A 25183-nucleotide genomic window follows, 5' to 3' on the forward strand; every position below is an offset into this window, starting at 1 on the left:
CTCCGTTCGTTCGGTTTGGCAGAATGCCCAAAGGCCCAAGCTCCGTCCTCCCTCGTATATTCTACTCCGGACAGTCCTGCGATTCATATTAGGTTTGTGAGAACTTGGGAGAGCAGCCTGACCTCGTCATTAGTCTAGTCGTCTTTTCCGCTCGGTCATAATGGGGCGACGAAACTTCATAAAGCCGGCCCCACGACCGAACGGAGGAAGGTCATTGCAAGGCAGCATGGAGGACAGAATGCTGCCGCTTGTGCAGGAATACCAATACCAACAGAGCCAAATAGACGGCATAAAAAGCGACGTCGCCTTGAGGGAGGAGGATGCCATTTTGCAGTACATTCGCTCTCAGGATACGACCCTTGCGCGGAAGCCTGAGCGGAATTTAAAGGTTGCTTTGGCAAATGGTAACGAAATTGTCCATCCCAAACCGACAAAGGCAGGCTACTGACAAACGCTCGTGATTTTGTGATTCCTGTAGTCGTGAGGCAAGTTCGCAGTTTGGGCTCAAATCAGGGCACAGATACGCCGAACGACTCCGACGAAGACTTGGACTCCGATTTTGCTTTCGAGGACGTTCCCATGATGGAGGTGAAGGTACGTAGAATCGGAAGCATTCTGCACGCATTCGTTCTCTGGTCTGACATACATGCTATAGGAAACGAATTCGATGAACAGGTCCATTTTGGGAATATACGGGGCGAAAAAGACTGTTGTGGAGACTTCGTCTTCCATCATTGTACCGGCCAGTCCTGCACGGGTCACCACCTCCTTTGCAGGAGACACAATCAACGCAGCAAACGAAGCTACACAGCAGGAAGCGCGGAACGTACTGGATGTGGAGCAACCGTCGGGGGAAACAGCCATTTCAGACGCACAACCGGCCGAGCGAACGAAGAAGCGTCGCCAAAAGGACGCTCCCTCAGGCCAGGAGTCGAAGAAAGCGAAACGAAGCAGCCACGAGAAAGCCACAGCGAAGTGGCCGACACCAACAGCACGATTGTCTGATCTCGGAGGAATGGACGGATGCGTAGAGGAGGTTCTCCAGCTCATCGGGATGCCACTGAAGCATCCAGAGATTTTCCTGCATTTGGGGATTCAACCTCCCCGAGGAATCCTGCTGCATGGTCCTCCTGGATGTGGGAAAACTCTGTTGGCCCACGCGATTGCGGGGGAGGCTGGGGTTCCCTTTGTTAGCATCTCTGCACCGTCTATCGTTTCAGGGATGTCTGGAGAATCAGAGAAGAAGTTGCGGGAGATCTTTGATGAGGCTAAGGATATTGCACCGTGCCTGATGTTCATTGACGAAATCGATGCCATTACCCCCAAGAGGGAGACGGCGCAGCGGGAGATGGAAAGGAGAATAGTCGCTCAGCTGTTGACGTGTTTAGACGGTATGCTTTATGAGGCGTATCAGGAAACGTCGCAACTGAAACTTAATGAACCCTTACAGACATATCAATGGACAAGACGGACAACAAGCCGGTTATAGTGATTGGAGCAACAAATCGACCAGACTCGATCGACTCCGCATTACGGCGAGCCGGACGATTCGACCGTGAGATAGCGATCGGCGTGCCAGACGAGGCAGCGAGGGCAAGAATTCTGGACAAACTATGCTCGAAATTGCGCTTATCGGGAGATCTGGATACGAAATCTCTGGCGAAAGTGACACCGGGCTATGTTGGAGCAGATCTGAACGCATTGACGGCGGAGGCGGGCATGCTGGCCGTACAACGCATTCTGAAGACACTGACGAGAAAGACGGGTCCGGAAGGCCCAGCGGAGGCGGTGGTGGCGCCTCCGTCGATATCGATGGATGGGGAAGCAATGGACGTCGACCAACAGATCCCAACCACGACGGAAACTAGTGATAGTCCGACTTGGGTTGAGGGCATCCAGGGTGTGCTCTCCCAGACGATGTCCGTCTCGGAGTTCCTGAGTTCCTGCCCAGAACCATTAACGGAATCCGAGCTAGAGCCATTATGCATCATCTTCAGCGACTTCGAAGCCGCACTGAAGGTAGTCCAACCCTCAGCAAAGCGTGAAGGTTTCGCGACTGTGCCCGATGTCTCCTGGGCCGACGTTGGGGCATTAACGCAAGTCCGGGAAGAGTTGCGCATGGCCATCGTTGAACCGATTAGGCATCCGGAATTCTTTTCGCGGATGGGCATTGCGTCCGCTATGGGCGTTTTGCTGTACGGCCCACCGGGATGTGGAAAGACATTGTTGGCTAAGGCTGTGGCGAACGAGAGTTGTTGTAATTTTATCTCAGTTAAGGGGCCGGAGTTATTGAACAAGGTGAGCTCTCCCCTGCGTTGTAGAATATACTCGCTTCGCAGATGTTGACTTCGTGATTGTTGTAGTATGTCGGCGAGAGTGAGCGAGCGGTACGGATGGTGTTTGCAAGGGCGCAGGCTTCATCGCCTTGTGTCATTTTCTTTGACGAGCTGGACGCTTTATGTCCAGCGAGGTCCAATGAGGGCGAGGTAAGAAAGCATGTGATCTCCGCGAGTCTCGATGAACTTATGGCTCACATGTATTCTTTACGTTACATAGTCGCAATCATCATCCCGCCTCGTAAACACCCTTCTCACCGAAATGGACGGCATGCAAGGCCGCAAACAAGTCTATGTCATCGCCGCCACCAACCGACCCGACATGATCGATCCAGCCATGCTCCGTCCGGGCCGTCTCGACAAAGCCCTGTACGTCGACCTCCCCGACGCGTCGGAGCGTTACGACATTCTCACAGCCGTCGCCCGCCGCACGCCACTGGCACCTGACGTTGACCTGCGGAGCGTTGCGGGTGACGCGAGATGCGACGGATTCAGCGGTGCAGATTTGGCGGCGTTGGTGAGGGAGGCGGCTGTTGCGGCGTTGAGGGAGGGACTGTTTCAGCAGAGTGCGGCTTTGGGCGCACCCGGGGCTTGGGGCGTGAATCACATCCAGGGACCGAAGGTGAAGGTTGAGGCTACGTTTGTGCAGCAACGACATTTCATGGTGGCGTTCTCGAAGATGTTGCCTTCTGTCAACAAAAAGGTGGGTGCTTCAATGGGCGCACCACGGTGAGGCTATTGCTCCCAGGGTTGTGTTGCTAACGCTTTCCCTTTTCCCTGATATAGGACCGCCGCAAATACGATCTCCTACGCGTGAAGTTCGGCAATGCATCCTCCCCAAACGTGCCTGCCCCCCCGCAGGCACCCGTGGCCAACCAAGATGTAGATGCCTGATAAGCATCGGCCACGCATCAACCCCCCCTTTTTGGCGTTCCAGTTTAGCGCATATGGATCTTTCAGTTTGCAGATTATTGCGCTCTCAGCACCTCGCGGAGAGTCAAAGCATGTATATAGAGCCAGGGTATGTAGGATTATTTACAATTAGGAGATAAAGAACCATGTGCACCAGTGCTTTCATGAAAGGCGCTTACATGATATGGCTCGAAGTACAGTGGGGTCACACACCACCTCAGGGCCACACAAACAAATCCGTAAGATGATTAATGTCCTTACTCGTCCCGGACACCATCTCGCTCAACCTGAACCCCGACACCTTATGCAGCCCAGCCAGCAGCGGGAAAAACTGCAACGTCACATCGACATGCTCCAACGGCGGCACGTTCCCAAATGCGCGTTCGCTTGCGCCCATGAGGAGGATACTGCTCATGTTCGCTTTGATGCCCGATAGGGTGAGGCGGAGTGTTTCTGAGACGAGGTTGTTGTACACGCGGCAGGTCATGCTGAAAGGCTGTTCCGCGACGATACGGTCCGGGACGCTGACAACAGCCATCTCGTAAGGGTCTGTGGGTGGCACTTTCCGGCTGAGTTGAGATGTTTGTAAACGGCCGGTCTGGCCAAGATGGGTCCGCCACATGATATCGAGTTTGCCGAGTGTGGGCGATGTGCGGGCGACGGGATCGTGCGGTTTTTTGGGGTTGAGCATATAGAGGTATTGGCGGATGTCCTGCGGGTTGAGGTAGATGGAGCCTTCTTCGGTGGCGCCCACGGTTTGGGCGGGGTTGGCGGGGGTGGGGTTTGGACGGGTGATGTTGGTGTTGAGGACGCCTAATGGTTCTGATGGCGATACGTGTGTCAATGTTGTTGGTGAGGAAGAGTCAGACTCGCTCCCGCGGGGTATTATGGAGTTGAGGTCCGTGTAAACGAACAAATCCGACGGATCGAACCGCATCCGTTCCAAGAACATGGGCTCGGCGGCCATATTCTGTACCTGCGCCTCGAGGAACACCTTCCCATCCGGCAGCGAGTTGACCTTCGTCTTGACCGCCAACGGGTTCAACACCTGAAATTTGTAAAACTTGCGAAAGAACCGCTTCTCCCCCGCCGGCGTCGAGTAGTGCACCGAGCACACCAGGATATGCACGCCCAGCTCCTTGATCTCGTGCTGGATCACAAACTCCGCCGATTGGGTGGGCAGAAGTGGCACACGCGTGGGTGTGCTGGTTCCACTCCGGTCCGTCAACGAGATGCTCGCTCGGGGCGTCGTGCTCGCGACGGTATCGGTGAGCGTGAACCGCTGGGACCCCGTCTGCAGCTCAGCTTTAATCCCGACATCCTGCGTGGCGGCCTGGCTTTCGTTGTTGATGCAGAGGTAGCTGGAGAAGGTTTCGCCGAGGTAGATGTTTCCGAAGGAGGGCGGGAGGGCGAGGAGGTCGCTGAGGCCAAAGTCGCGGAGGTTGACACTGTCCGGGGCTTGTTGAGATCGCGTGGGTGTTTGAGCTACTGGTGAGTCGAGGTGTAATAGGTCCGCCAAGCCGGGCTGAGAGGATGCGCCAGCGTTTGCGAGCGGCAACTCGTTGGCGGCCGCTTCTACTAGTGCGACATGGCCGGGAAGACTTGGATCGGAATCATCGAAAGGTATCGGGTTTGTTTGCACGAACGCCGGCCGCGACAGCCGCATGACTTTCAGTGATAGCAAATGCGGTGGACCCGCATTGCCATGGTCCCCCATCTTTGACGAAAGTGGTTGAACTTATGCCGTTTGCTCGGACGGTGGTATTGCAAAGATTCCCGCTTGGAAGATGTCGAGTAAGAAGTCGAGTGATTAGCGTCGCGTCAAGGGTTCCCGAGATGAGACTTTTTGCGGGGATTAGCAAGAGAACCCCAACTAAAAGCTATGGCCGTTGACGACAGCAGATATTCGGAGCTCGGAAGAAGAAGGATGGGCCGATGCGAGTGGGGATTTATTGAGGTACTGGGACCGCATAATAGTCAATCCGCCGAGTCCGTCTTGGCTGGGAGTGCTAACGTCACGTGCGAGAACTTCGGTTTGCACCACCACTTACGTACCACCTCCGACCGGTAGCTTGCGAACATATTCTTGATTTTACTAAAGATTTATACTCAAACTTTTCATGTGGCCAGGTATGCATGTCCAGTTGTTTTGCTGATACGGAGAATAGTTGATGTCCTTTCCAAAAACGGAAGCTTGGATGCTCATATTTTGCCCAACGATGGGAGATGCAGAGGACACACCTGCAGAATACAATTCAATGTCATCAAGGTATATCAGAAACGAAGCTAAACTATTCCAAAATAATATAAACCATCTCAAGAGTCCTAATGTACGGAAAAGTGCCCGCTGGTATCAAAAAAAGGCTAAAGCGCGAGGATCAGTGGAAAATAATCTATCTACACTCCAAAATCTATAAAACCGAAGAAACTCTACTCAATGAGGCCGAGGAGAATCGAGCTCACTGGCCGCATAACTCGGCGGCTCAGCCATGTACACCGTCGCTAAACTCTCCAGCGTAGGATACCGCCGCATCTCCCTCACAATCGTATTGTCCCTCTCCCTCTCGAGCTCCGCGACGCCCTCCGCCATAGACAAAGGTCGCGGGGAATCCACCCTCGTGATCAGCAGCTCATCATGCTCGACTTCCCTGTACACAATCTCGACTGGTTTCGACGACGTGACTTTCGGCCGGTTAAATGCTTCGCGGAACCCGGGCGAGTATTTGTAAAGAAGGGCAATGATGAGGAACAAGACAAAGATAGCGACGGGGATTAGGACCCAGTAGGTGTTGAAGGAGCGGATGGTGCTGGCGGTGGATGTGGAGGTGGGTAAGTTGGGTGAGTCGGAGACGATGGGGGATACGCCGGGTGGTGAATATGTGAAGGATGTGGAGTCGTCGGCTGGGGTTGCTGATTCTGGTGAGGCGGATACGGGCGGCATTGCGAGCGGACGTGCAAGGAGCGGACGAGTGTTATAGTATTATTTTGGCAAGACAAAGCAAGCGTTCCTATGTTCTCGGAATGAAGGTGTGAGGAAGGTTCCGTATGTAAAACGTGGGTCGACAATTCTGGACAGCGGACGACTGGTGTGGTGCTTTGGAGCGGTTGACTGTTCCCCTTGGAGAGAGTATCAATGACGTTCAAGTGGGTTTGCGGGGGGGCGAAGGAGAGGGGGGGTTTGTTGTGAGTTGCAAACGGGGTCTGATGAGAGTGGAATTGGGTCCAGGCGATTCGCTTTTTGTTCTGCGTTTGCCGTAAGTTGCGCATCTCTCTCTTGCGGAAGTTGTCGCACAAGGCGTCTCGTCATTCCTGTGGACCATTCTCATCGTAATATTTGGGGGGTGTCGAATTTCCGTCTCAGATTGCCCAACAAAAAAGAACTTCAACATGCAGGCGGCAAAAGGGACCGTTGCGACGCGCCTGTGCACGCAAATTTGACGTGAGCCGTATCCCGTCAGTGTGCTGTCAATGTGAGTCACGCAGTGCCCGTCACTGACCGCTCTGAGAGCTCTCCCGCCCTTTTCTCCCTGCTGCCGTTTTAATAGTACGTTATTGCTTGCCCCCTTTGTTTGAGCTTCCCCCGATTCGCACCGACAGCATGCGAGCGGTCAATATAATATATAAACGGGGGGTATTATTACAGAGACTCGCTGGATGTGGGATCCGACTATGCGATTGATGAGAAGGTCTTTCAGCGCGCAACCCAGCCTCATGTCAGTATGTATCCGCTCTCGGACTCGGGGTGTCGGAGCAGCAGAGCACTGGGGCCGTGGGGAAAACGACTGCCAGCGCCCACCAGCGGCTCTTAAACATGCGGCAACCGTCCCTTTTCCCTGAGCATCCCGCAAATTCGCCATTTTGCTGCATTTGACCCACCTACAGTAATACGTACCCACCCACACAACGCAACCTCAAAGCGGCAGCATGGAGCTGCTCTTACAGGTGGATGGTAAGGGTTTGAAATGTGAAGGACTCACCTCCATTTGCATTATTCTGCATAATCCGTGGGAACTTTCGTCGCAACTGAGCTCGTAACGTCAACCTTTCATCTCATCCAACTCACAACATCCTCCATATCGATCACACACAGAACTCTGCCGCAAGCTCGAGCGTCGCGCCGACGACCACGACACCATGCTCAAAACCCGTCGCAGCGCAATGCACCTCTGCAAAACAGCGCTCAGCAAACTCAAAATCGATCCACCCACCACCGCTGTGCGCGTCGGGCCTGATTCCGCCACCAGCCCAACCCAGTCACTCAAAGATGAACGCAAGGCGAGCGGTGACAATGACTACTCCCGCCTCCACCCATTATCGGCGCCACTGAGCCCGGATAGACTGTCGGTGCTGACGGCCACGAACTCGCGGTGTGGGTCTGATACGCCCTTGCTCCTTTTCATTGAGAATGGGAGTAGTGAGAGCTTCAGGCCACTTTCGGCGACGGGAGATGGATCCGGAAGGCATCCGATGCATGTTGCGCAACAGGAGGGGCTGAGTTTGAATGCGTCTCCTGGGCTGGATGAAGAGGATGTCTTTGATGATGAGAATGAATTCGTTCCGCCCAACAGGTATGTAGATATGCAGCCGTACTCCCAACTCTCGTCCGCGAGACTCACCTCCCATTCCTACCTCCATCCCAAATCTCATTCCAGCCCACCCGGTACACCACCCCCAACCCCCGCTGACATCCTTTCGCCTACCTACCTCCTTCTCCCCGGCTCATCCCCGTACACCCGAACCCAATCCCTCGACACGGAGACACCCAGTCCCGCACTGTCTGCGTGGGCCGACGGAACTTGGGCCAAGTTCCGTCGCTACGGCCCAGGCACGCCGGTGTGGAACCCGACTGAAAGGTCGCTTGCTGCTTTGGAAGAACGGGCTGCGATGGATGGGCAGAGTGATGAGACTGGTGATGCGCGCCCAGAGCCTATCAGGGAATCCATGACCGTCGAACGACAGGTGCAATATCAGAATGCACAGGATCAGGACCAGCCTCAGACCGATACTGATATGAAGCACCCACCCCAGTTCGATACCGAAAAGCAAGGCTACCGCCCAACCCTCCGCCGGCACCTAACCCGCCTCCTCTACCGGCCCCGCGCTCACTCACCTCAAACCATGCCCCCGACCTCCATCCCAACCATCTCTCTAACACGCACCCCCTCCTTCCGACGCCTCCGCCGCCGCCGTGCTCTCCCCGCCGACACCGCCATCCGCGGGGTGTATCGCCCGACGCCTGTGAGTGGGTCGTTTTCGTCTAGTCGGACTGAAATTGGCGATGTTATGGCGTGTGGGGTTGGGAGCGACGCCGAGGGCGAGAGGAAAGGGGGAGCGGTGAGGGAGAGTGTGGGGTCAAAGACGAGTGTTGGTGTGACGAGACGCAGGAGGAAGTGGTTTGGGTTTTGGAGGGGGCTCCTTCGTGGGAGGGGAAAGAAGTAGAACGTTTGAGTGCTCTGGTGGTTGATTTGAGTTATGTTTTCTTTTCGTCGTTCTCATTCGTTGAACCGCTATCGTTCTGTTGTACAGTTGTTCTTTTCATATTCCCCATTTGCACATACAGTAGCATTTTAGGTGTGGTGCCTGCTATCCGAGACGCTCCTCTTTCGTTTTACGGTTCTAGATACCTGTTCATTCTGTGTACATACTTTCGTCTCCCACATATATACGTAAGAGAACCGCCTGTCAATACATTCCTCATTTTCCACGATCCTACGTGCCTAACATAAGTTACTAGTTTCAAAAAAATTTCTCCCCACAACCGATCTCCCTGGTTCCGCAGTCAGCGATCACCCCCTAGTTGTCGCGTCGGGTCATGGCACAACATCCATCATAGCCCCTCTGTTCGCAAGCTGGTCGGCGGCTTCATTCCCTGGTATGCCTACATGCGCCGGTACATATTTCTATAATCAAGACAGAGCGAGAGAGGCGATAAGTCCTGCATCAACCAACACCACCACCACCACCACCACCAAATCACTTCAAGACTTACAAAAACAAGCCCCTTGGGAGGAAACCGCCCCTTCAACTCCTCCAACCTAACCCAAAGATCCTTATTCAACACATCTTTGCCTTCCCTGGTCTTCCACTTCCTCCTCATCCACCCTCGCACCCACGTCTCGATCCCGTTCTTCATATACGACGAATCCGAATACACGACGACGCCCCTCCCGGGCTCGTTCTCCAACGCAATCTCCAGTGCGCGGATGACGGCGAAGAGTTCCGCGCGGTTGTTGGTTTGGGTTGTGCCGGGGAGACGTGCGGCGGTGTTGCGGGGGTCGGAGGGGCCGAAATAGATGCCGATGCCGGCGCGCGCGGAGGGGGTGCCGTTGGAGAGGCAGGAGCCGTCGGTGAAGATCGTGAGTGGGGGTAAAGAGGAGGAGGAGGAGGGGGGGAGGGTGGTGGTCGTCAGTGTGCCCGACGTGATGGTAATCACCGTGGTCAAGGTAGCGGTGGTAATCATTGCGCTGGAAGCGGGCGCCGTAGAGGATGGGGAGAGGTCGATGGTGGCGCAGGCTTCGTCGTCGGAGGCTGTGTAGCCGAATTCGTCGGTTTCTTCGTCGGGTTGTTCGTCGGCGGCGGTGGTGGCCTCCTGCTGAGGGGTTGACTCTGTTGGAAGGGCGGCCGGTGCCGATGATGACGAAACCTTCGTTGCCCCTGGAGGTGGTGCGCCATACGTCTGCTTTACCGCCTCCTTATCCACCTCTTTGACAGCCACCGCCCCTACACTCGATCCCGGTCCCGATGCTTGGACCCTAGCAAATTGCAACGCCCCCTCCCTAGAGTTGAAGGATTTGTACACAGCTCCGCTGAATCCATCCACGTTGGCTTTGCATGCCTCCCTACGAAGGAGAATGAGTCGAACGGCTCACGCGTAAAATAAGAGCAATTTCGCCGTGAATGTAAGGACAGTGTAATAGGGCGGAAAGCCGGAGAACATGATGTGGGGCACATACCAGGTATCGTAAACCCCGGGCAGCTTGCCCCGCTTGACGGCGTAGAACTTTACCTTTGCGGACTTTGGCATTGTTGTTAGTGAAGATACTCGTTTTGGGCTTGCGAGTCAACAGAGGGCGGTGGTGGGAGGAAGCGGCGACAAGCAGCGAGGATTTGAGAGACGAGCAGCAGCAGCAGCAGCTGTTGCGGGTGGTCGCATCCTTGTAAGTGGGAAGTCGTCCTGGCGGGGGCCCGTTCCAGCTGTTTCCAACGTTCCAGCGGGTCTTGTACATACAGATAGTCTCCGGAGTGAGCGAAAACGCGCGGGCGCCCGCCCGATCGAACGGTCGTCATCGCCATCTCCCTTTCCCTCCCTTTCCCTCAACCTCCCCTTTCCTGCTTCATCCTCCCCCCAGCGCCTTCAAGAGTCCCCCCCCAACGAGCGGCCCTTTCGCACACGCACTTCCTACTGTGTATCCGTCGGTTATCCTCTCGCAGCTTCAACCGACAGCCTTTTCACGAAGCGCTTATTAGTCTTCATCACTGCCCTCGAGATCATTTCTCCGCTTCCCACAACCACAATGTCCTCCTCGTCAAGAATATTCCGCATCGCCTACTCAACGTCCTTGCACCAACCAGCAGCACTACGCCTATCCCCACTACGAATCACCCACCGCGCCCCTCATTTCTGCACAACCACCCCATCTCTCATCTCCGACGACAAACCCATAACCCCCGACGCAATCGAGAAGGAAATGCGTGAATTCAACGCCAAAGTACAGCAACAAAAGGGTGCCACTCGGAGTGTCCCAGGCAACCCGCCATCCCCTTCTTCACCTTATATCGACAAATCGAAGAAGAAGGCAGGCGCGGAGGAGAATGAAAGTGCTGCTGAGCGGAGGGATTTGCTGGCGGATAAGGACCCGGAGCAGATTGCGGTGCATGGGAATCAGACGCTTAAGGGTGCTTCTTTTAAGCCAAAGAATTAGGAGTCGTAGAGGGGGAGGGACGGTTCACACATGGAGAGGTTGCAACTCCGTGGTGTCCCTACTATCCCATGTGGAATACGGACAAGCATTACTTCACAAGACGTATTGAACGTAGACTGATGTAGTCTCCAACTTCCCCCGTAATGTATATACATGCGAATGTCGGTGTTCTTTTGTACCAGGCGCTCGCTCTTGGAATATATGGCGTATTGATTTACCCCACGTCGAACCTGGTCCTTCCCGTCAAACCATGTGGGGCATGAGTTCTCTCATTGCTGCAATAACCGATCCAATTAAGGATTCACAAAGATAAGACAGATGAAAACGGTTCAGCTAAACAGATGGATCCGGCGGCCTCAGCACGGGACTCCTTTGCTGTACGCCAGCGGAAGGGAACTGACTCGGAGCGCTTGCTGTCCAGATTGACTCTTCCCCGCATCGTGGGAGGGCCTTCGCGTCTTTTTAACAGGTGACGCGCTGTCAATTTGACAAAGTGCCACTTCCGACTTCGTTAAATCTCCGAAACGCTATTTTTGATCACACTATCAACAAGCGCAGGGTAGGTTGTCATCCTAATGCCTTGTTCCTATATCAAAGGTGTTGCCACAAGATGACCTTATTGCGAGTTTACTTTCTGCACATGACGGGTGAGTTCGGACGTGGCGTTTACGGGCGGGTACGGATTTAAGATAGGGTAGGATATCTGTGCGTCGCGCATTCATGCGTTTATGTCTTGCCTTCTCTCCTTCGGCGCTTTTTCGTGGCCGAATTCGCCTTCCCTTGAAGAACCAAGTTCTGGTGGTTTTTCCAAGTTGTTTCCCAGACAAGTTTCTCTCCGCTCTTGTTGAAACGTAGAGTCATACGAGAATCAATTCAAGGGAAAGCTTCGCACATTGCGGGAAAAGTGCTACGAACGACATCTCCACGGAGCACATACCAGGCAAAGGTATGCCCCAAACGCCCCAAATGGCGACCCTCCGGCCGCCTTCCCGTCCCGCCTCGGCTCCCCCGACCACCGTCGGGACGCCTTCTCCCGACGTCAACACTTCAAACACCAATACCCCCTCCCCACCACCCACCTTGTCCTCGCGCCCCCCACCTCACCCCAACCAACCCCACCCACACACCCCACACCGCCGCGAACGCCTCACCCAACTCCTCATCTGCCTCTCCACCTCGGCCACTACCCTCGCGCGCATCTGGCTCACCCTCGTCATCGCCGGCCTCGTGTTCCTGCTCCTGCAACCCCGTGGCGCGTTTGGATCGGAGTGGTTGGGCGCCACGACCAAACCCGCTTCCTCGTCGCGCGGGTTCGACGCTGAGCGCGTACGGCTCGCCGAGGGCGCGAAACCTCCGACCAGTACAGGGAGTGTACGCGCCACCGCGAATGCAAACCGATACCGGGTCGTCAATATCACCGTCCAGATCGCGTCACCGTCCACCACCGACGGGCGGGTCCGTGTCGCCGCCAACAACTACGTGCATACGACAAAGACGACGTCTATCACGGCGATCCCGGCGTTTTTTGGGGGGAAGATTGAGAGTAGTGTGGTGGTTAGGATGGTCGTCATTGAGCGGCTGAATGGGTGTGTGCCGTTTAGTTTTGATATGAGGGGGGTGGAGGATATGGGTGGGGATGAGGTGGGTGGCGTGAGGAACAGGGAGGTTATGAACGACGAAGTTGGCAATCGGTTGGAAGATGATGAACGGGGAGAGAAAGGAGCGTATGGCGGCCGACATGGGAGCGATTCTTCCCGTCCTAAATCGACCGCGGCGCGACCACATGCCGTCCCACACGCACCCACCCCCAACACCCCCTTCATCCTCCTCCCCCGCGGTTCCTGCCCATTCGACACTAAAGTCCGCCACGCGCAGACAGCCGGATTCGCCGGCGCCATCATCTACAACGTCGCCTCCAGCGCCCACCCGGACGCACTCATCAAGATGCAGACGGTGGACGGTCAACCCGCGGAGGATGTTAGCATCCCCGCGCTGTTTGTGACGAGTCGGGATGGAGGGCTGTTGAGAGAGGCTGCGCAGGAGACCGCCGTGGGTGGTGTCAAAGTTGTAGGTGTGACAGCCGTCCCGGCCATGATAGAATACTCCGCACCCGACAAAGTGTTCACCCAACACGCCACCAAAGCGGGCGAAAACCGGAAATCCAACGTCGGCTCGGAACCCACCCCCAACAACCACTACACCCCCGACACCGCCCCACCACCCCGCCACTACCCGCACGACTGGGACGGCTTCAACCCGACGTTCTGGGGCGACGCGTTCGTCTCCGCCGCCTGCCTCATCCTCGGTGCACTCGGCGCCATGGCCGTCGGCGCCTCCCTCGTCCTCCTGCACAACCGCATGTTTGACGCGCTGGGGATCGACTACCGCGTCGGCGGCAGCGGGCAGACGACGCGGAACCTCGCGAGGGTGGTGATTTCGCATGACGGGGAGATGATGGTGGAGCGGATCAAGTTGCCGTTGAGGGTGTTGACGGCGGTGGATGTGCAGATGGCGAAGGAGGGGCTTGGTGGGGAGTTTCTGGCGAGTAATATGGAGAAGGGGGATGCGGGTGATGATGGTGCGGGGGAAAAAAGCGAGAAGGAGAAGGAGAAGGAAGGCAGGAGGCCGATCTCGACGGATTGTTGTGCGATCTGTATTGATAATTTTGGGGTTGGGTGTCGGGTTAGGGAGTTGCCCTGCAGGCATTGCTTTCATGATACGTGGTAAGTCTCGCAAGCTGCCGCGTTTCCCGACGATTCGTTCGAGTTTGGCCCCTCTCATTTGTCTGCAAACATGTTTTCTAGTATTGACCCCTGGCTCCTGCACCACGCCCTCCTCTGCCCGGTCTGCAAACGCGAGATCATACCCGCTACGGTTAACTCAACCGCATCGATCCCGCCGCCCCTTCGCCGCCAATCGTCCATCGCTATTATTATTAACGACCCGGCGGCTATGCCGCCGCTTGCGCCGCCTAATACCGGGAGACGGATGTCGTGATGGGGCAGCTGAAGATGGGGGATGATGGTTCGAATGTGGCTTGGGATAAGATAGATCAGATGATAGCAGCATGTAGGAGGACTAGGATTAGTCAGGTAGACGTTTTTTTTTTTCGAGTTTAGCTATATCCATAGCATAGGTAGGACTCCCGTAATGATAGAAATGAACGCAGTTGGCCTCCGAGTCGCCCGCCATGGGTGCTGTCATTTTCAGATCAAGGTGCCGTCAAAACACGCTGACTCACGGTCGGACTTTTGACTCAAGCTTCAAACTCTTTGGCTTAACATGCTTTCACTCACCTGACCGACGATCTATTGACGTAGCAGCGAGCGTTTTGGGTTTTAGCGAATTCATTCCACCTTATCGCGCGGCGGGTGCGCCGGCAGTTAAAAGCCGAGCCCCTCCCCACAAAGAAATATGTTCGATGTATGATCTATACAAAAAGGCCCCACAAAAGCAGTGAATAAAACTGGCGAAAGAAACCCGAATGCCAGCCATGATGATCGACATCCCGCCTCAAATCTCGCACGACCCCTCCGCCGTTCCCTCCCCTGGGAACACCGCGATCTCCCACAACCCAGCGCTCTCCGACCCCCTCCTCCACGAACTCTTCACCGCCCGTCTTGACGCCGTCGGAGGCGACGACGACACCGATACCGAGGACTGGTTTGCCTGCGATAGGGAGTGGGTGGAAGCCGCGTTTGGGTTGCTGGCGAGGAGTCGGCGGGGCGGGGTCGTTTATACCGCTAGTGAGTTGGTTGTGGTTGGGCGGATGGCCTTGCCGGTCGTGCAGGACGGTGGTGATGTGACGGCGGTACCTGCATCTGCACGCGCAACGGTGATCGACAAAACGAAACACTCCCACTCACACCACCATCCCCACGAGTACAACCCGTTCCAGCGGTACTCGTTGCAGAACTGGGGCGCGCCGACGCAAGCGTTGGCGAGAGCGGCTGATGATGACGGGGGATGTGTTGATGAGCCGGAGGAGGAGGAGGAGGTTCATCCCCCTCCTAGAGACTCTGGCACGTCAGGGCATAGAGAGAAAGACGGAGCGCAGACGCACCCGCCGCGATCCGCATCCACATCCGCCCCAATCCGCGGCTACCACAAAATGCTGCCAAAGACGCCAAGCATGAGAGCGTTGGCGAAAGGACTACTCGACATGGCGCGTCATCCTATCAAGACGGGCGAGCAGCAGCGACCGCCAGCGCCGGTGCCCCCGCCGTTGCAGACGCAGAGGTCACAGAGCTGGTTCAATTTGTTCGGGAGGAATCTCGCGAGTGCGTCGTAGATAAGATTTTTAATCTTTTTTGGGGATGGGCACCTTGGCTTTCTTTCTGCTTGTTCATCATTTTCCACCACTCCGGATGCCGTTGTTTACAATCTCCCCCTTTGTAAAATGCTGTATCTATCGCGGGTTCGACTTTTCTTTATCTTTATGTGCACCAATCATTGAATTTGATTGCCCCAACGGAAAATGGTGTGCTGCATCCGCAAACAACAATCTAGTGCTTCCCAAGCCCTCGGCGCTACATACGCTACAAGCTCTAAATCTAGATTCGCAACACACGCCGTGCCGACGTAGCCACCCAAAAGAAGAACGCACCAACGCGGCCCTAAAACACGCGCGCTTGACATCTGCCAAGTGCCGTCTACGCATGCTCCTCCCAAGCTCAACACAATACCCAGTGACCGCTAATTTTCCTCCTGCCTTTCTCACTCCTACCCCGCCACCCCATCAACGCGCACATCCCCCCTCCTCAGATAATCCGCAAAGATCAACGAATTATCACTCGCAACCGAAATGAGCGTCTCCCTCTTCCTCCACACATCAAACTTGGCCACAAGCACCCGTTTCGTATGCCCCACATCAATCTGCTGCGTCGGCGCGCGCTCAACGCCCACATGCCGCATATCCCATATCCCGATCCTGCCCGCGCGCGTCGAGCCCATCGAGACGAGGTAGCCGCCGTGATGCACGTCCGGGTGCATGTACCGGGTGGCGTCATCGGCGGCGTCGCCCATGCCAAACTCCAGAACGAACTTGTTGACGCGTTCGTCCCACAGCCGTAACTGTTTGGTGATCGTGGAGAACCCGACGAGCATGAGGTGCGGCTGGGTTGGGATGCCGGTGATGTCGCGGATCCGCCCGTCGACGCGTTCAGTCGGGAGCGTGTTCCGCTGGTTGGTGAGCGACCACCCGACCAGGCGCGAGTCCTGTCCGCCCGTGTACAGGATCTCGCTGTGCGGGTTGTAGTAGATGCCCTGGATCGCGCTGGTGTGCTCGGTGTGCACGGAGATGTGGTTGACGCGGGTGTAGTTGGAGCCGTCGAGGTCGCCCGCAAACGGGCCGTCGAAGCTCCAGAGGATGAGCTTCTTGTCCATGCCTCCGGTGAGCCAGTGTACGCGGTTGTTGTTGTTGGAGAAGGGGTATATGATCGAGGGGCCGCGGTCGTGGGGCATGTTGTGGACGAGATGCTGTAATCTGTATGTAAACTTGCTCTTCTTGACGCTGCAATCGTACAGTAGTGCGATCTGGTGGGGGACGACCGTGCCGTCTCTGACGCCATTTTGCGCAGACCCCGATGGTGCTGCTGCAACAGCGAGGATGTCCGGTGCGACCCACGCCATATCTTCTGCCCAGTAATTGCGTAACTCGGCATGTCGTATTGAACACATAGCCTCCTTCGACTTGCGATTGAACAGATGGAGGTTCCCATCCAGAGTCGACGTGATCACCGTCTCGCGTAAACTGTGCGCCATGCCCTCTCTCGGAAGTAATAATGACCGTGGTTTGCGACCTAGATCGCCTCCCTTCACTATATTGAGTCCGTACAGAACATCCAGCGTGTCACTCGACTTTGGTTGCCAGGTTGTATTCAGGATTTGATCCTCGACTCGGTTTCCATTCGTTTCGTGAGGTAACGGCGTGGGCGCTGCCGGAGTATCTTCACTCTCCTCGCCCGACGGTTTCCCTCCCTTGGAGTGCCCCCGCGGCCCCCGCGATCGCTTCTTCTTCTTTGCCGTCTCCTGTACATCTATTGGCCCGACGGGTGCCTCGCTAACGGTCGGTGTACGCACAGCTGGTGTGCTAGCGACGGGTGTACTAACCACGCTCGACGCCGCTTTCGCCAAACACTTTGTCAAGCGCGACATTTTTTTCGAAGCCTGCCGCGCTTTCTCGCTGTGGAGCAGGAAATGCGATCGGTATTTTTCCAGTTTGAGGTTGATCTTTTCCACGTCCGTCGTTTCAAAATCCGACTCGCTTGATGAAGATGATATGTCGTCAGAATCTACTTCCACCGGCTTTTCCGCCCTTTCGCTGTCCCGACGCTGCGCATTGCGCGATGGGACTTGCACGATCGGCTCGGCTGTATGTACGGGGTTCCTAACAGGTGTCGAGGTAGGTATTGTGCTCCGAATGTTTTGCAACGCATGGTGCTGTGTCAGCAGGGTGTCCAGCGCGTTGACCAGTCGTGCATCGTTCAAGGGTGGGTCTGCCTTTGGCCGTGGCGGCACAGGTGCAGCTTCAATCACCGGCCGAGATTCGACAACTGGACGAGGTTCGACAACTGGCCACGATTCGACAACTGGTCGAGGTTGAGGTGGGACACCAACGAATGGCCAAATTTGAGGTGGCCGAGGCTGTGGTGTTACTTCGACTACTCGGCGAGGTTGAACATCGTTAGCTGGAGGTGGATTCGAATTGATGCTCCATTGTGTCGCTGCCAGATGGGGGGGCGCATTGGCCACCACAATTTCCGCCTCTACCATCGGTTCGCTTTTCACTGGTACATCATCTGAAAGCTGCGTGTGACCACCGCGAAGGTGATTATATGGGTTCCCATTCGTCTCATCGAATCGGCGTCGCTTGCGCTGTGGCCCGTCCGGTCCATCATGGCCATTAGAGGGCCCGTCGTCCGGCTCATCATCTCCAAAATATGGCGGATATCGAGACTCTGTTGGAGGTTGATAGGTGCGTGGTTCCTGAGCAACACTGCTGCGTCCGCGCTGGCTCCTCATGGGACAGTACATGCTCCAATGATAACCTCCACATCGACAGGGTCGATTGGGTACGACAGTAGGGTCACCAACGCGCTGATTGCGGATGCGGTGATCGATCCTCTGACTGCGTGGAGTGCTTTCCAGGGGACTTGTGGGAATCTGTAAAGCAGGCTCCTGAATGTGAATTTGTGAAGCACGCTCTTGATTGATGTGGAACCGGGGCTCATCGTCGCGTCGGGAATGATGCCCGTCGTATGGGTGTTTACTGCGTTGTGGGGTGTATCCACCTGAACGAGAATCTCTCCTGTCGTCGTGTTCCGTCCTGCTCTCGAAAAAAGCGCCGCTCTCCGGATAGTTTGAATGATTCGAGGTATGATGGTATCCTGCCGGGTTCCGCGCTTCTTTCCTGTCCCCGCTGCGTCCCGGGCCAGCACTATGCCCTCTGGCACTCCCACCTCCTCGTCCCCGTAAGGAAGCCTCGTCCTCCACGGCGGGTGGGGTTGGCGAGCTTTGGAAGATGCGGTGCGTCCCGCTCTGTGTGTCCATCTCTCCCGCAAGCTATAATTCCTCACTCAATTTTGAGAACTCTGCTCTGGCCTCTTCGATGTTCCCCTCGGAAGGAACTCCTGTAGGATGGCAGAAATCTGACACCTCGCTCGTAGCGCCGATGTTGGACAGCCACAATGAGAAAGGAACGACGGGCGTCCCGCAGAAGGTCCGACAGGCGGGACAGGCGAGCGATTTAATTTGGGTCACATGACGGCACGTGGGCCTTTTATTCCGGCTCTTCCTTCTCTCGGTCCCAGCCCTCTGCTCTCTCTCTGGACAAGCTAAACGCACCCTTCATTGCCTGGGAATCTTCCTCTCACCGCTCCGCTCTCCCGAAGCCCGATTAACCACCCTGCTAACCTCTCAAGATGGCTATGGCTGCAAAAAGTCGCGCAAACGGTAACAGTCCTAGCAGTCGACCTACATACCTACCCCATTGGCCACAGGTCCAGATGCCAGCTCGTTCGAACATGGTACTTACCGTCGACTTCGGATGCCGAATTTATAGTGCGCCTGCCTCCGGAAGTCAACCGGGTGCTCTTTGTTCGCAACTTGCCGTTCAAGATTACTGCTGAGGACATGTATGACCTATTCGTGAGTATCCTCCGACGACAGGATTCCGGTTGGGTGTTTGGCGAGTGGGGAGGGATTCAAGAACGCTAATCGTACCTTTCTCCATTGTAGGGTAAATACGGTCCCATCCGACAAATAAGAGTAGGAACCGCAACAGACACGAAAGGAACAGCATTTGTCGGTACGTGAACTCCCTTTTTTCAACCCCCCCGCTGCTCCTTTTTAGTGACTCCACGATTCCCTACAGTCTACGAAGACATATTCGACGCCAAATCAGCATGCGATCACCTCAGCGGTTTCAATATCATGGGCCGGTACCTGATCGTACTATACTACTCGACGACGAAAGCGACAAAGAAACGGGATCTGGGTGCAAAGGAGGCTGATGTCGCGAGTATGAAGGAGAAACTCGGGATGGAGACGTAGAGAGACAGAGATGATTGGCGTATCGCTTGCGGTGAAGGGATAAGAAAGATGGAGGAATTTTTGGAAATGATTGGCTGGCGTTGATTGGTGAGATTGGTGATTGGATGCACATCAGAGGAAGGTTTCTCAGCCGTCGATGGCGAAGAGATGCCGCTGGATGATGGGATAGCTGCAAGCTGGTGGATGAGCGTGAAGCCGACCTATCAAACTCGACCTGCTGATGGAGTCTGAGACTGCGAACGACGCCCGGGGTCACTTATACCACATCAAAACTGAGCGTATCGGTGTTGGATTCTGCGCGCTGCGAACCTCCAGACGACCCTCACGCGAATGTGAGAAATGGCGGAACGGCCACATAGAATCGGTCAAACAAAAACGCAGAACAGTTGTGGGGAAATGAGCTGCACTTTTATGGGTCTATAGGCAACCCCCCCATTCTATAAAGTGCTCACTACGAGTTTCGCTCCAATACAATCTGCTATGACAAATGTGCTAATGCAAAACAAAAAAATCCATAAAACACGTCGTTATTGTCCACCAAACGCCGTCCATAACCCAAGTTCCTCCAAAAAAAAAAAAAAAGAAAACCCTCCCGTGTTGTTCCCTCGTTCCTCTTTCAATCCAACTCCAAACTATCCAACAACCCCCTCAAATCATCCACGACATCCACCACCTCCTCGGAAGTAGTCACCCCCGCCAAGCGCATCGCCAGCAACCTCGGATCCAACAACGTCGGATGCGACATGGACGCCTGCGGAGACGGCGCACCCGCACTCACCGCCCCACCCGCCCCACCCCCCCCACTCGCCGTCACGATCCTCAATATCTCGACCAACTTCCTCAGCTCCCCGATCAGCTCGCCGGCGGTCTCGCTCTGCGCGCGGCCGGTCATCAGCCCCAAGCGCGCCTGCACGAGCTGCACGGGGGTGCGATGGCGGGCGTCGGTCGCGGCGGGGTTGGCGTTGGCGCGGAGGAGGACGAGCACGGCGTCGAGGTGGTTGCTGACGACGGCGAGATGCAGCGGCGTGTTTCCGTTCACGTCCTGCACGGTCGTGTCGGCGCCGTGGGCGAGGAGCGCGTGCACCGTGTCTGCGTGGCCCGCCGCGGAGGCAAAGTGGAGGGCCGTGCGGCCGGCGGGGTCTTGCGTGTCCGGGTCGAGGGCGTGCGAGGGGTCGGAGAGGAGCGAGGTGATGGTGGGGGATTGCCCGGCGGCGGCGGCGGTGAGGAGGGTGTTGAAGAGGGCGAGGTGGCGGCGGGTGGCGGTGGCTAGTGTTGGGGAGGGGTGGTTGGTGGTTGCGCGGTGGTGTGGGCGTGGGTGGGATGATGATGATGAGGAGGTTGCTGATGGTGGTGATGTTGGCGAATGTCTATCAGCCCCATGTCGCTTTGCATGCGTCTTTGAACCCCCCCGTTCTCCCCCTCTCCCCGCCTCCTTCCGCGTCTTCCCCACCCTCCCCGCAACCACCCGCAACGGGCTGCCTGCGCTGGTTGTCTGATACCCTTTCCTCTTCGGCGTCGTCGTTCGCACCGAGGTCGTCGAGATGGGGATGGACTCGACGCTAGCGGTTATGTCCATGGGCGAGTTGGCTGGTGTAGTTCCTTGGCCAAGTTGGGTGAGGTGGACGTGGAGGGACTGCGCTGCGGGTGGTGGTGATGACACCGCGATGGGGTGCCGGGTGGGACGTTTCACTTTCATTGTCTGGATGCACCGGTGAAGGAAGAGTGGAGCGGTGGAGTCGAGCACTGCGACGAAGTGCACTAACTGCAAACACAACTGCATAGAAGGAACATTAAGAAACGTGGCTTTCCCATCCCACTCCAGAAATAGAAAGCACGCGAGCCACTGCATGTCCGATGCCTCCAGATGTTGCCCCATCCACCCATCACACCCATGCCCATGCATACTCAAAGACACTCAAAGCAGAAGCACGCGAGGCCAGACAAACCCGCTAATCTCTGCACCCCTTCCGTCGGGCAATCTTCAACCCCTCGCACTTCCGCCAGGACAAAGCCACGTTTGCCCGAGAGAAATCTCACCTACCTATGGACCGAAACGGAACACCTCAGAACATCGAATACGTCCTGTAAGAGGGCTGCTATTCCTTGCTGGGTTCGGAGGAGAGTCTGACACGGATGCGGCTTGGGTGATTGGGTATGCTGGGGGGGTTGGGGGTTGTTCTCGCTCACCGTTGGGCAGCCCTTGGACACCCAGCGCAAAAACGCGTCGGGTCTCGTCCCTCCGTCTCAACTCGCACGAGGCACACGAGCCATTTGACGCCACCAGGAAGCGTCCCATCATCCCATGTGCCATGCGCCAAACTCTCCCGACTCCCGAGTCATGCCCAGTATGATTCAACGCATTAACGCCACGCGCAAGTCGGAACGCAAATGCAAAGACCAAGCGGGTTACTATTAGCGGTGTGGAGATGGGACAGATCCTAAGAAGGGAAGACAGAAAAGTGAGGGGTGGGAAAGCCTATGAGGTCTAAAAATATCTACATGATGAATACGAAAAACTGTCGAATGAAGAAATGGTTGCTATTACTGATTAAATGGGGGGTGGTGTGGAACTAACTAAGTACGCCTGTGGTCCTGTATGTGTTGTGTTGTCTCTGATGGGTTGATGAACGCATCGGGGCCCGGTCGTGTGCGTTGTATGAGGTTGACACCCAAGCAAATATGTACGCCGAACAATCCTCAGGGGGGATTATCAAATCACTGCCCCTTGATAGCCTTCACAACCGACGGCGGCTCGATGGCCGCCTGCTGCTCCTTGACCAGCCTCATCTTCCTGACCCACATCCTCCGTCGAGTCAGACTGCCCATCGACGCCTTGCTCTTCGCGTTCTCCCACGTATGGTCCATGTACTGCCACCCCTTCTCGTCCACGTTCGCCCACCCGACGTCGAGCAGCCAGTCTTCGTCCATCCATTCCCAGACGCCGCCGTCTTGCGGGGGCTCGTAGTGATCTTTTGCCGGGCGGGAGATGGTGCCGGTTTCGTCGGACCAGGCGGGGCGTTCGGAGCGGAGGAGGTGCGGGATCCATCCTAGGCCTGGTGGTGGAGAGAGAGAAGGTAAGCAAAGGTCCCGTGAGTGACGATACTAACGACGCCCAAAGGACGCGCGCTTTTACGTACCAGCCCACCACCTCTGGTTCTCATAGAGCGAGACAACAACCACACCATCATCAGCCCCCTTCCTGGCCTCCCGAATCGCCTCACGAACCGTGTCAACCTGATGCTGCAACTTTTTCATCAACACCGGCGGCACTGTAGTCGACGCAGCACGGAAGATAGCCGTGTTCTGCAAAAACATGCCCACACCCCCCAACAACATGATGTAGTTGAACGGGATGATCCTCACAACAAAGATAACCCCAAACATCGACCCAACAGCGACTTTCAGGATCCGGATGGTCTCCTCCTCGTCGGACCAGTCGAGGACCGTGGAGTTCTTCTTGACGTCCTCGTAGGCGTCGCAGTACATGCCCATGGAGTTTTGGATGAACTGCATGTTTTTGAGGTATTGAACGTTTGCGCTGGGTTTTTTGCCTGTGACGGTCTTTTTGGTTTTCGTGTAGTAGTTGTTCATGATGTTGTAGATGAGGAGGAGTTGGGGGAGGACGATGAAGAGGGTCGGGTATATGCCTGTTGGAGGGGGAGGACAGGGATAAATAAGAGTGAGTGAATGGTCGATGGGGATGGTGTTGAAGACGGCAACGCTCGCTAAAAGATCACGGATGCTCGCTGTGGCTCGCCGCTCGCTGACGCTCGCAACTTACATAGGAAAACGTAGACAACCATGATAATGAAAGTCTTTGAGGGGTTCTGCCACGTGAGGATCTCGGTGATATCGTCCTGGAAGCCGACCATGGGTCCCAACCTCGACACAAATCGGGTGAAATTCTTGGGGGTAGTAGTCAACAGATTCAACGACGGCTCCTTGGCCGCCCTCTGCATCGCGGCCGAGTTAACCGCGGTGTGGGTCATGAGCTCCTGCACAAAGCTCATCTCCTTCTCCTTCTCCTGTCCCGAATCGCTCGCATTGCCCGACCGCGTGCGCTTCGTCAACGGCTTCTTGGGCGCCGTGACGGCCTTGCTTCCCGGGATGATGACGTGCGACTCGGATTTGCGGCGCAGGGGCAGCATGGCCCCGCGGGAGTCGGTGTCGCTGAGGGACCGGTCGTAGAGTTGGAGGTCGGAGGTGAATTCGCCGGTGGTGGGGGTGCGGTCGCTGTAGTCCCGGGGTGCGTACTGCCCGGAGCAGGGGACGTTGACTGTGTGTTGGCATTTACGGTGCACGTTGAAGCCGCAGCCTAGATGAACCAGGGAGGAGAGGTGTGTCAGATGGAGAGGAAGGATGGGTGGTTGAAGTGAGTGTGAAAAATATTCCTTCGCCTCCGGCGCAATTGAGCTCGCTATCGCTCGGAACCGTCAAGCGTTGCAGCGCCTACGGCAGCGTCTCCAAGTATTCTCCCCGCTCTCGCTCTGAACCGTACCTTTACACTGAGCGCCCTGCCTGACCAACCCCCAGAGGAACTTATCGCAGGCGTCACAATAGGTGGGCTTGTTGTAGGTAGTGACCTCAAAGTGGTGGACGCCTCCGGAAGCCATTGCTGCTATGGTGTTGTGCATGTAGGCCGGCTACTCGGATACAAAGGATGCGGGGAAGGGAGGTTGGGGGAGGGACGAGCGAGAGGGATATAAAAGGCGGCTTTGGACGGACAGGAGCGGCGGCCAAACGCTGCGAGTGCTGTAGGGGGAGCCTGAGAAGAGCGCGCGTGAAGGAGGCAAAAATGATCGCTTTGCTCCTCCCGTATGATAATAATATGTTCATTCTTGCTCAGGGAAAGACCGGCGGACCTGTATTACACACAGAGACCTCGCACACCACCATATAGAACACATGTGAGGCAGGCCCCGGCCGGATCCCTCGTGACAATTCAAGCATGGCGCCGTTGATTGCTTGCCAGATTCCACCATATCACAAAGTCTGCTCCTTCTGTCTTTCCTCGTTCCAAAACCACATCCCGGCGGATTGGGTGTTGTTTCTGAGCGGCGGCTCGGTAAAGTTGAAAGGAGGCCGAAATTTTGCGTCCTACCAGCAACGCAAAAGTGGCCCTTTGTCCTCCTCGCTCCTTCCGACACGGCCGCCATCTCGACCTCCATAATCCATAATCCACAACCATGCCTTCAAGTTATCAGTCCAACACCACCTCCACCACCACATGCGCAACAAACACCTTTTTTTGAGCTTCACTTCTCCATATATTTCTCCAAACATAAAAAAAAGGGGGAAACAAAATGCGAAAACAAATGCAATAAATGATGATGGGGGGGAAAGGACGTTCGAAAACTATCAACAGCTAGAAAGACACAGCAACACAGACGAAAACAACGACCTCAATTGAAGAAGAAACACCAAGTCGCGTCAAGAATGGGGTTTCCCCCTTTTCGACTG

At 55.8% G+C, this 25183-nt stretch overlaps 11 protein-coding genes across 11 annotated transcripts; 5 read left to right on the forward strand and 6 right to left on the reverse strand.

The window, feature by feature from the left end:
• The first annotated feature begins 39 nt into the window (after positions 1 to 39).
• Positions 40 to 3621, forward strand: EV422DRAFT_305360 (ribosome biogenesis ATPase RIX7). Its single transcript, XM_053066120.1, has 9 exons — positions 40 to 404; positions 479 to 594; positions 656 to 1391; positions 1451 to 2298; positions 2364 to 2486; positions 2557 to 3039; positions 3123 to 3357; positions 3444 to 3487; positions 3559 to 3621. The coding sequence occupies exons 1-7, from the start codon at positions 161 to 163 to the stop codon at positions 3228 to 3230; spliced, it is 2658 nt and encodes an 885-aa protein (XP_052927943.1). The 5' UTR covers positions 40 to 160; the 3' UTR covers positions 3231 to 3357; positions 3444 to 3487; positions 3559 to 3621.
• EV422DRAFT_493224 (uncharacterized protein) lies at positions 3466 to 4965 on the reverse strand (the record flags this gene model as incomplete). Its single annotated transcript, XM_053067657.1, has 2 exons — positions 3466 to 4773; positions 4837 to 4965. The coding sequence occupies 2 exons, from the start codon at positions 4963 to 4965 to the stop codon at positions 3466 to 3468; spliced, it is 1437 nt and encodes a 478-aa protein (XP_052927944.1).
• Positions 4966 to 5340: 375 nt separating this feature from the next.
• Positions 5341 to 6513, reverse strand: EV422DRAFT_518764 (uncharacterized protein). Its single transcript, XM_053069552.1, has one exon. The coding sequence runs from the start codon at positions 6187 to 6189 to the stop codon at positions 5683 to 5685; it is 507 nt and encodes a 168-aa protein (XP_052927945.1). The 5' UTR covers positions 6190 to 6513; the 3' UTR covers positions 5341 to 5682.
• Positions 6514 to 7244: 731 nt separating this feature from the next.
• Positions 7245 to 8907, forward strand: EV422DRAFT_305383 (uncharacterized protein). Its single transcript, XM_053066121.1, has 2 exons — positions 7245 to 7816; positions 7901 to 8907. Exons 1-2 carry the CDS (start codon positions 7383 to 7385, stop codon positions 8685 to 8687), a joined length of 1221 nt encoding a protein of 406 aa, XP_052927946.1. The 5' UTR covers positions 7245 to 7382; the 3' UTR covers positions 8688 to 8907.
• EV422DRAFT_305405 (ribonuclease H-like domain-containing protein) lies at positions 8873 to 10537 on the reverse strand. The gene is made up of 3 exons (XM_053066122.1): positions 10202 to 10537; positions 9238 to 10087; positions 8873 to 9148 (listed from the first exon to the last, which is right to left on the reverse strand). The coding sequence occupies exons 1-3, from the start codon at positions 10270 to 10272 to the stop codon at positions 9059 to 9061; spliced, it is 1011 nt and encodes a 336-aa protein (XP_052927947.1). The 5' UTR covers positions 10273 to 10537; the 3' UTR covers positions 8873 to 9058.
• A 1334-nt stretch (positions 10538 to 11871) lies between these two features.
• Positions 11872 to 14347, forward strand: EV422DRAFT_576542 (uncharacterized protein). The gene is made up of 2 exons (XM_053073235.1): positions 11872 to 13893; positions 13975 to 14347. Exons 1-2 carry the CDS (start codon positions 12119 to 12121, stop codon positions 14165 to 14167), a joined length of 1968 nt encoding a protein of 655 aa, XP_052927948.1. The 5' UTR covers positions 11872 to 12118; the 3' UTR covers positions 14168 to 14347.
• Positions 14348 to 14522: 175 nt separating this feature from the next.
• EV422DRAFT_518774 (uncharacterized protein) lies at positions 14523 to 15608 on the forward strand. Its single transcript, XM_053069553.1, has one exon. The coding sequence runs from the start codon at positions 14655 to 14657 to the stop codon at positions 15459 to 15461; it is 807 nt and encodes a 268-aa protein (XP_052927949.1). The 5' UTR covers positions 14523 to 14654; the 3' UTR covers positions 15462 to 15608.
• On the reverse strand, positions 15609 to 18849 carry EV422DRAFT_518775 (uncharacterized protein). The gene has a single exon (XM_053069554.1). The coding sequence runs from the start codon at positions 18719 to 18721 to the stop codon at positions 15893 to 15895; it is 2829 nt and encodes a 942-aa protein (XP_052927950.1). The 5' UTR covers positions 18722 to 18849; the 3' UTR covers positions 15609 to 15892.
• A 9-nt stretch (positions 18850 to 18858) lies between these two features.
• Positions 18859 to 19723, forward strand: EV422DRAFT_504134 (uncharacterized protein; the record flags this gene model as incomplete). Its single annotated transcript, XM_053068412.1, has 4 exons — positions 18859 to 18890; positions 19093 to 19318; positions 19409 to 19478; positions 19545 to 19723. The coding sequence occupies 4 exons, from the start codon at positions 18859 to 18861 to the stop codon at positions 19721 to 19723; spliced, it is 507 nt and encodes a 168-aa protein (XP_052927951.1).
• A 913-nt stretch (positions 19724 to 20636) lies between these two features.
• Positions 20637 to 20879, reverse strand: EV422DRAFT_489330 (ankyrin repeat-containing domain protein; the record flags this gene model as incomplete). The annotated part of the gene is made up of 1 exon (XM_053067439.1): positions 20637 to 20879. A coding segment is annotated over one exon (243 nt), but the record flags the coding sequence as incomplete, so codon positions are not given.
• Positions 20880 to 22262: 1383 nt separating this feature from the next.
• Positions 22263 to 24469, reverse strand: EV422DRAFT_305520 (integral peroxisomal membrane peroxin-domain-containing protein). Its single transcript, XM_053066123.1, has 4 exons — positions 24222 to 24469; positions 23505 to 24038; positions 22861 to 23370; positions 22263 to 22776 (listed from the first exon to the last, which is right to left on the reverse strand). The coding sequence occupies exons 1-4, from the start codon at positions 24355 to 24357 to the stop codon at positions 22439 to 22441; spliced, it is 1518 nt and encodes a 505-aa protein (XP_052927953.1). The 5' UTR covers positions 24358 to 24469; the 3' UTR covers positions 22263 to 22438.
• Between the last annotated feature and the right edge of the window lie 714 nt (positions 24470 to 25183).

This window comes from Fimicolochytrium jonesii, assembly GCF_025526975.1.
Source record: "Fimicolochytrium jonesii strain JEL569 chromosome Unknown EV422scaffold_4, whole genome shotgun sequence".
Classification (NCBI taxonomy): Eukaryota; Fungi; Chytridiomycota; class Chytridiomycetes; order Spizellomycetales; family Powellomycetaceae; genus Fimicolochytrium; species Fimicolochytrium jonesii.

Excerpts from the sequence above, each read along its gene's own strand:
- EV422DRAFT_518764 (XM_053069552.1), bottom strand. The coding sequence starts at position 6,189 with ATGCCGCCCGTATCCGCCTCACCAGAATCAGCAACCCCAGCCGACGAC.
- EV422DRAFT_576542 (XM_053073235.1), top strand. The coding sequence starts at position 12,119 with ATGCCCCAAACGCCCCAAATGGCGACCCTCCGGCCGCCTTCCCGTCCC. Across the intron at positions 13,894-13,974 it reads CATTGCTTTCATGATACGTG|TATTGACCCCTGGCTCCTGC; the intron begins GTAAGTCTCGCA and ends CATGTTTTCTAG.
- EV422DRAFT_305520 (XM_053066123.1), bottom strand. The coding sequence starts at position 24,357 with ATGCACAACACCATAGCAGCAATGGCTTCCGGAGGCGTCCACCACTTT. Across the intron at positions 24,039-24,221 it reads GCAGGGCGCTCAGTGTAAAG|GCTGCGGCTTCAACGTGCAC; the intron begins GTACGGTTCAGA and ends TGGTTCATCTAG. Across the intron at positions 22,777-22,860 it reads GAACCAGAGGTGGTGGGCTG|GCCTAGGATGGATCCCGCAC; the intron begins GTACGTAAAAGC and ends CTCCACCACCAG.
- EV422DRAFT_305383 (XM_053066121.1), top strand. The coding sequence starts at position 7,383 with ATGCTCAAAACCCGTCGCAGCGCAATGCACCTCTGCAAAACAGCGCTC. Across the intron at positions 7,817-7,900 it reads GAATTCGTTCCGCCCAACAG|CCCACCCGGTACACCACCCC; the intron begins GTATGTAGATAT and ends ATCTCATTCCAG.
- EV422DRAFT_518775 (XM_053069554.1), bottom strand. The coding sequence starts at position 18,721 with ATGGACACACAGAGCGGGACGCACCGCATCTTCCAAAGCTCGCCAACC.
- EV422DRAFT_305360 (XM_053066120.1), top strand. The coding sequence starts at position 161 with ATGGGGCGACGAAACTTCATAAAGCCGGCCCCACGACCGAACGGAGGA. Across the intron at positions 405-478 it reads AAAGGTTGCTTTGGCAAATG|TCGTGAGGCAAGTTCGCAGT; the intron begins GTAACGAAATTG and ends TGATTCCTGTAG. Across the intron at positions 2,299-2,363 it reads GGCCGGAGTTATTGAACAAG|TATGTCGGCGAGAGTGAGCG; the intron begins GTGAGCTCTCCC and ends TGATTGTTGTAG.
- EV422DRAFT_518774 (XM_053069553.1), top strand. The coding sequence starts at position 14,655 with ATGCCAGCCATGATGATCGACATCCCGCCTCAAATCTCGCACGACCCC.
- EV422DRAFT_305405 (XM_053066122.1), bottom strand. The coding sequence starts at position 10,272 with ATGCCAAAGTCCGCAAAGGTAAAGTTCTACGCCGTCAAGCGGGGCAAG. Across the intron at positions 10,088-10,201 it reads CCCGGGGTTTACGATACCTG|GGAGGCATGCAAAGCCAACG; the intron begins GTATGTGCCCCA and ends TCTCCTTCGTAG. Across the intron at positions 9,149-9,237 it reads CTCCCAAGGGGCTTGTTTTT|AAATATGTACCGGCGCATGT; the intron begins GTAAGTCTTGAA and ends TCTTGATTATAG.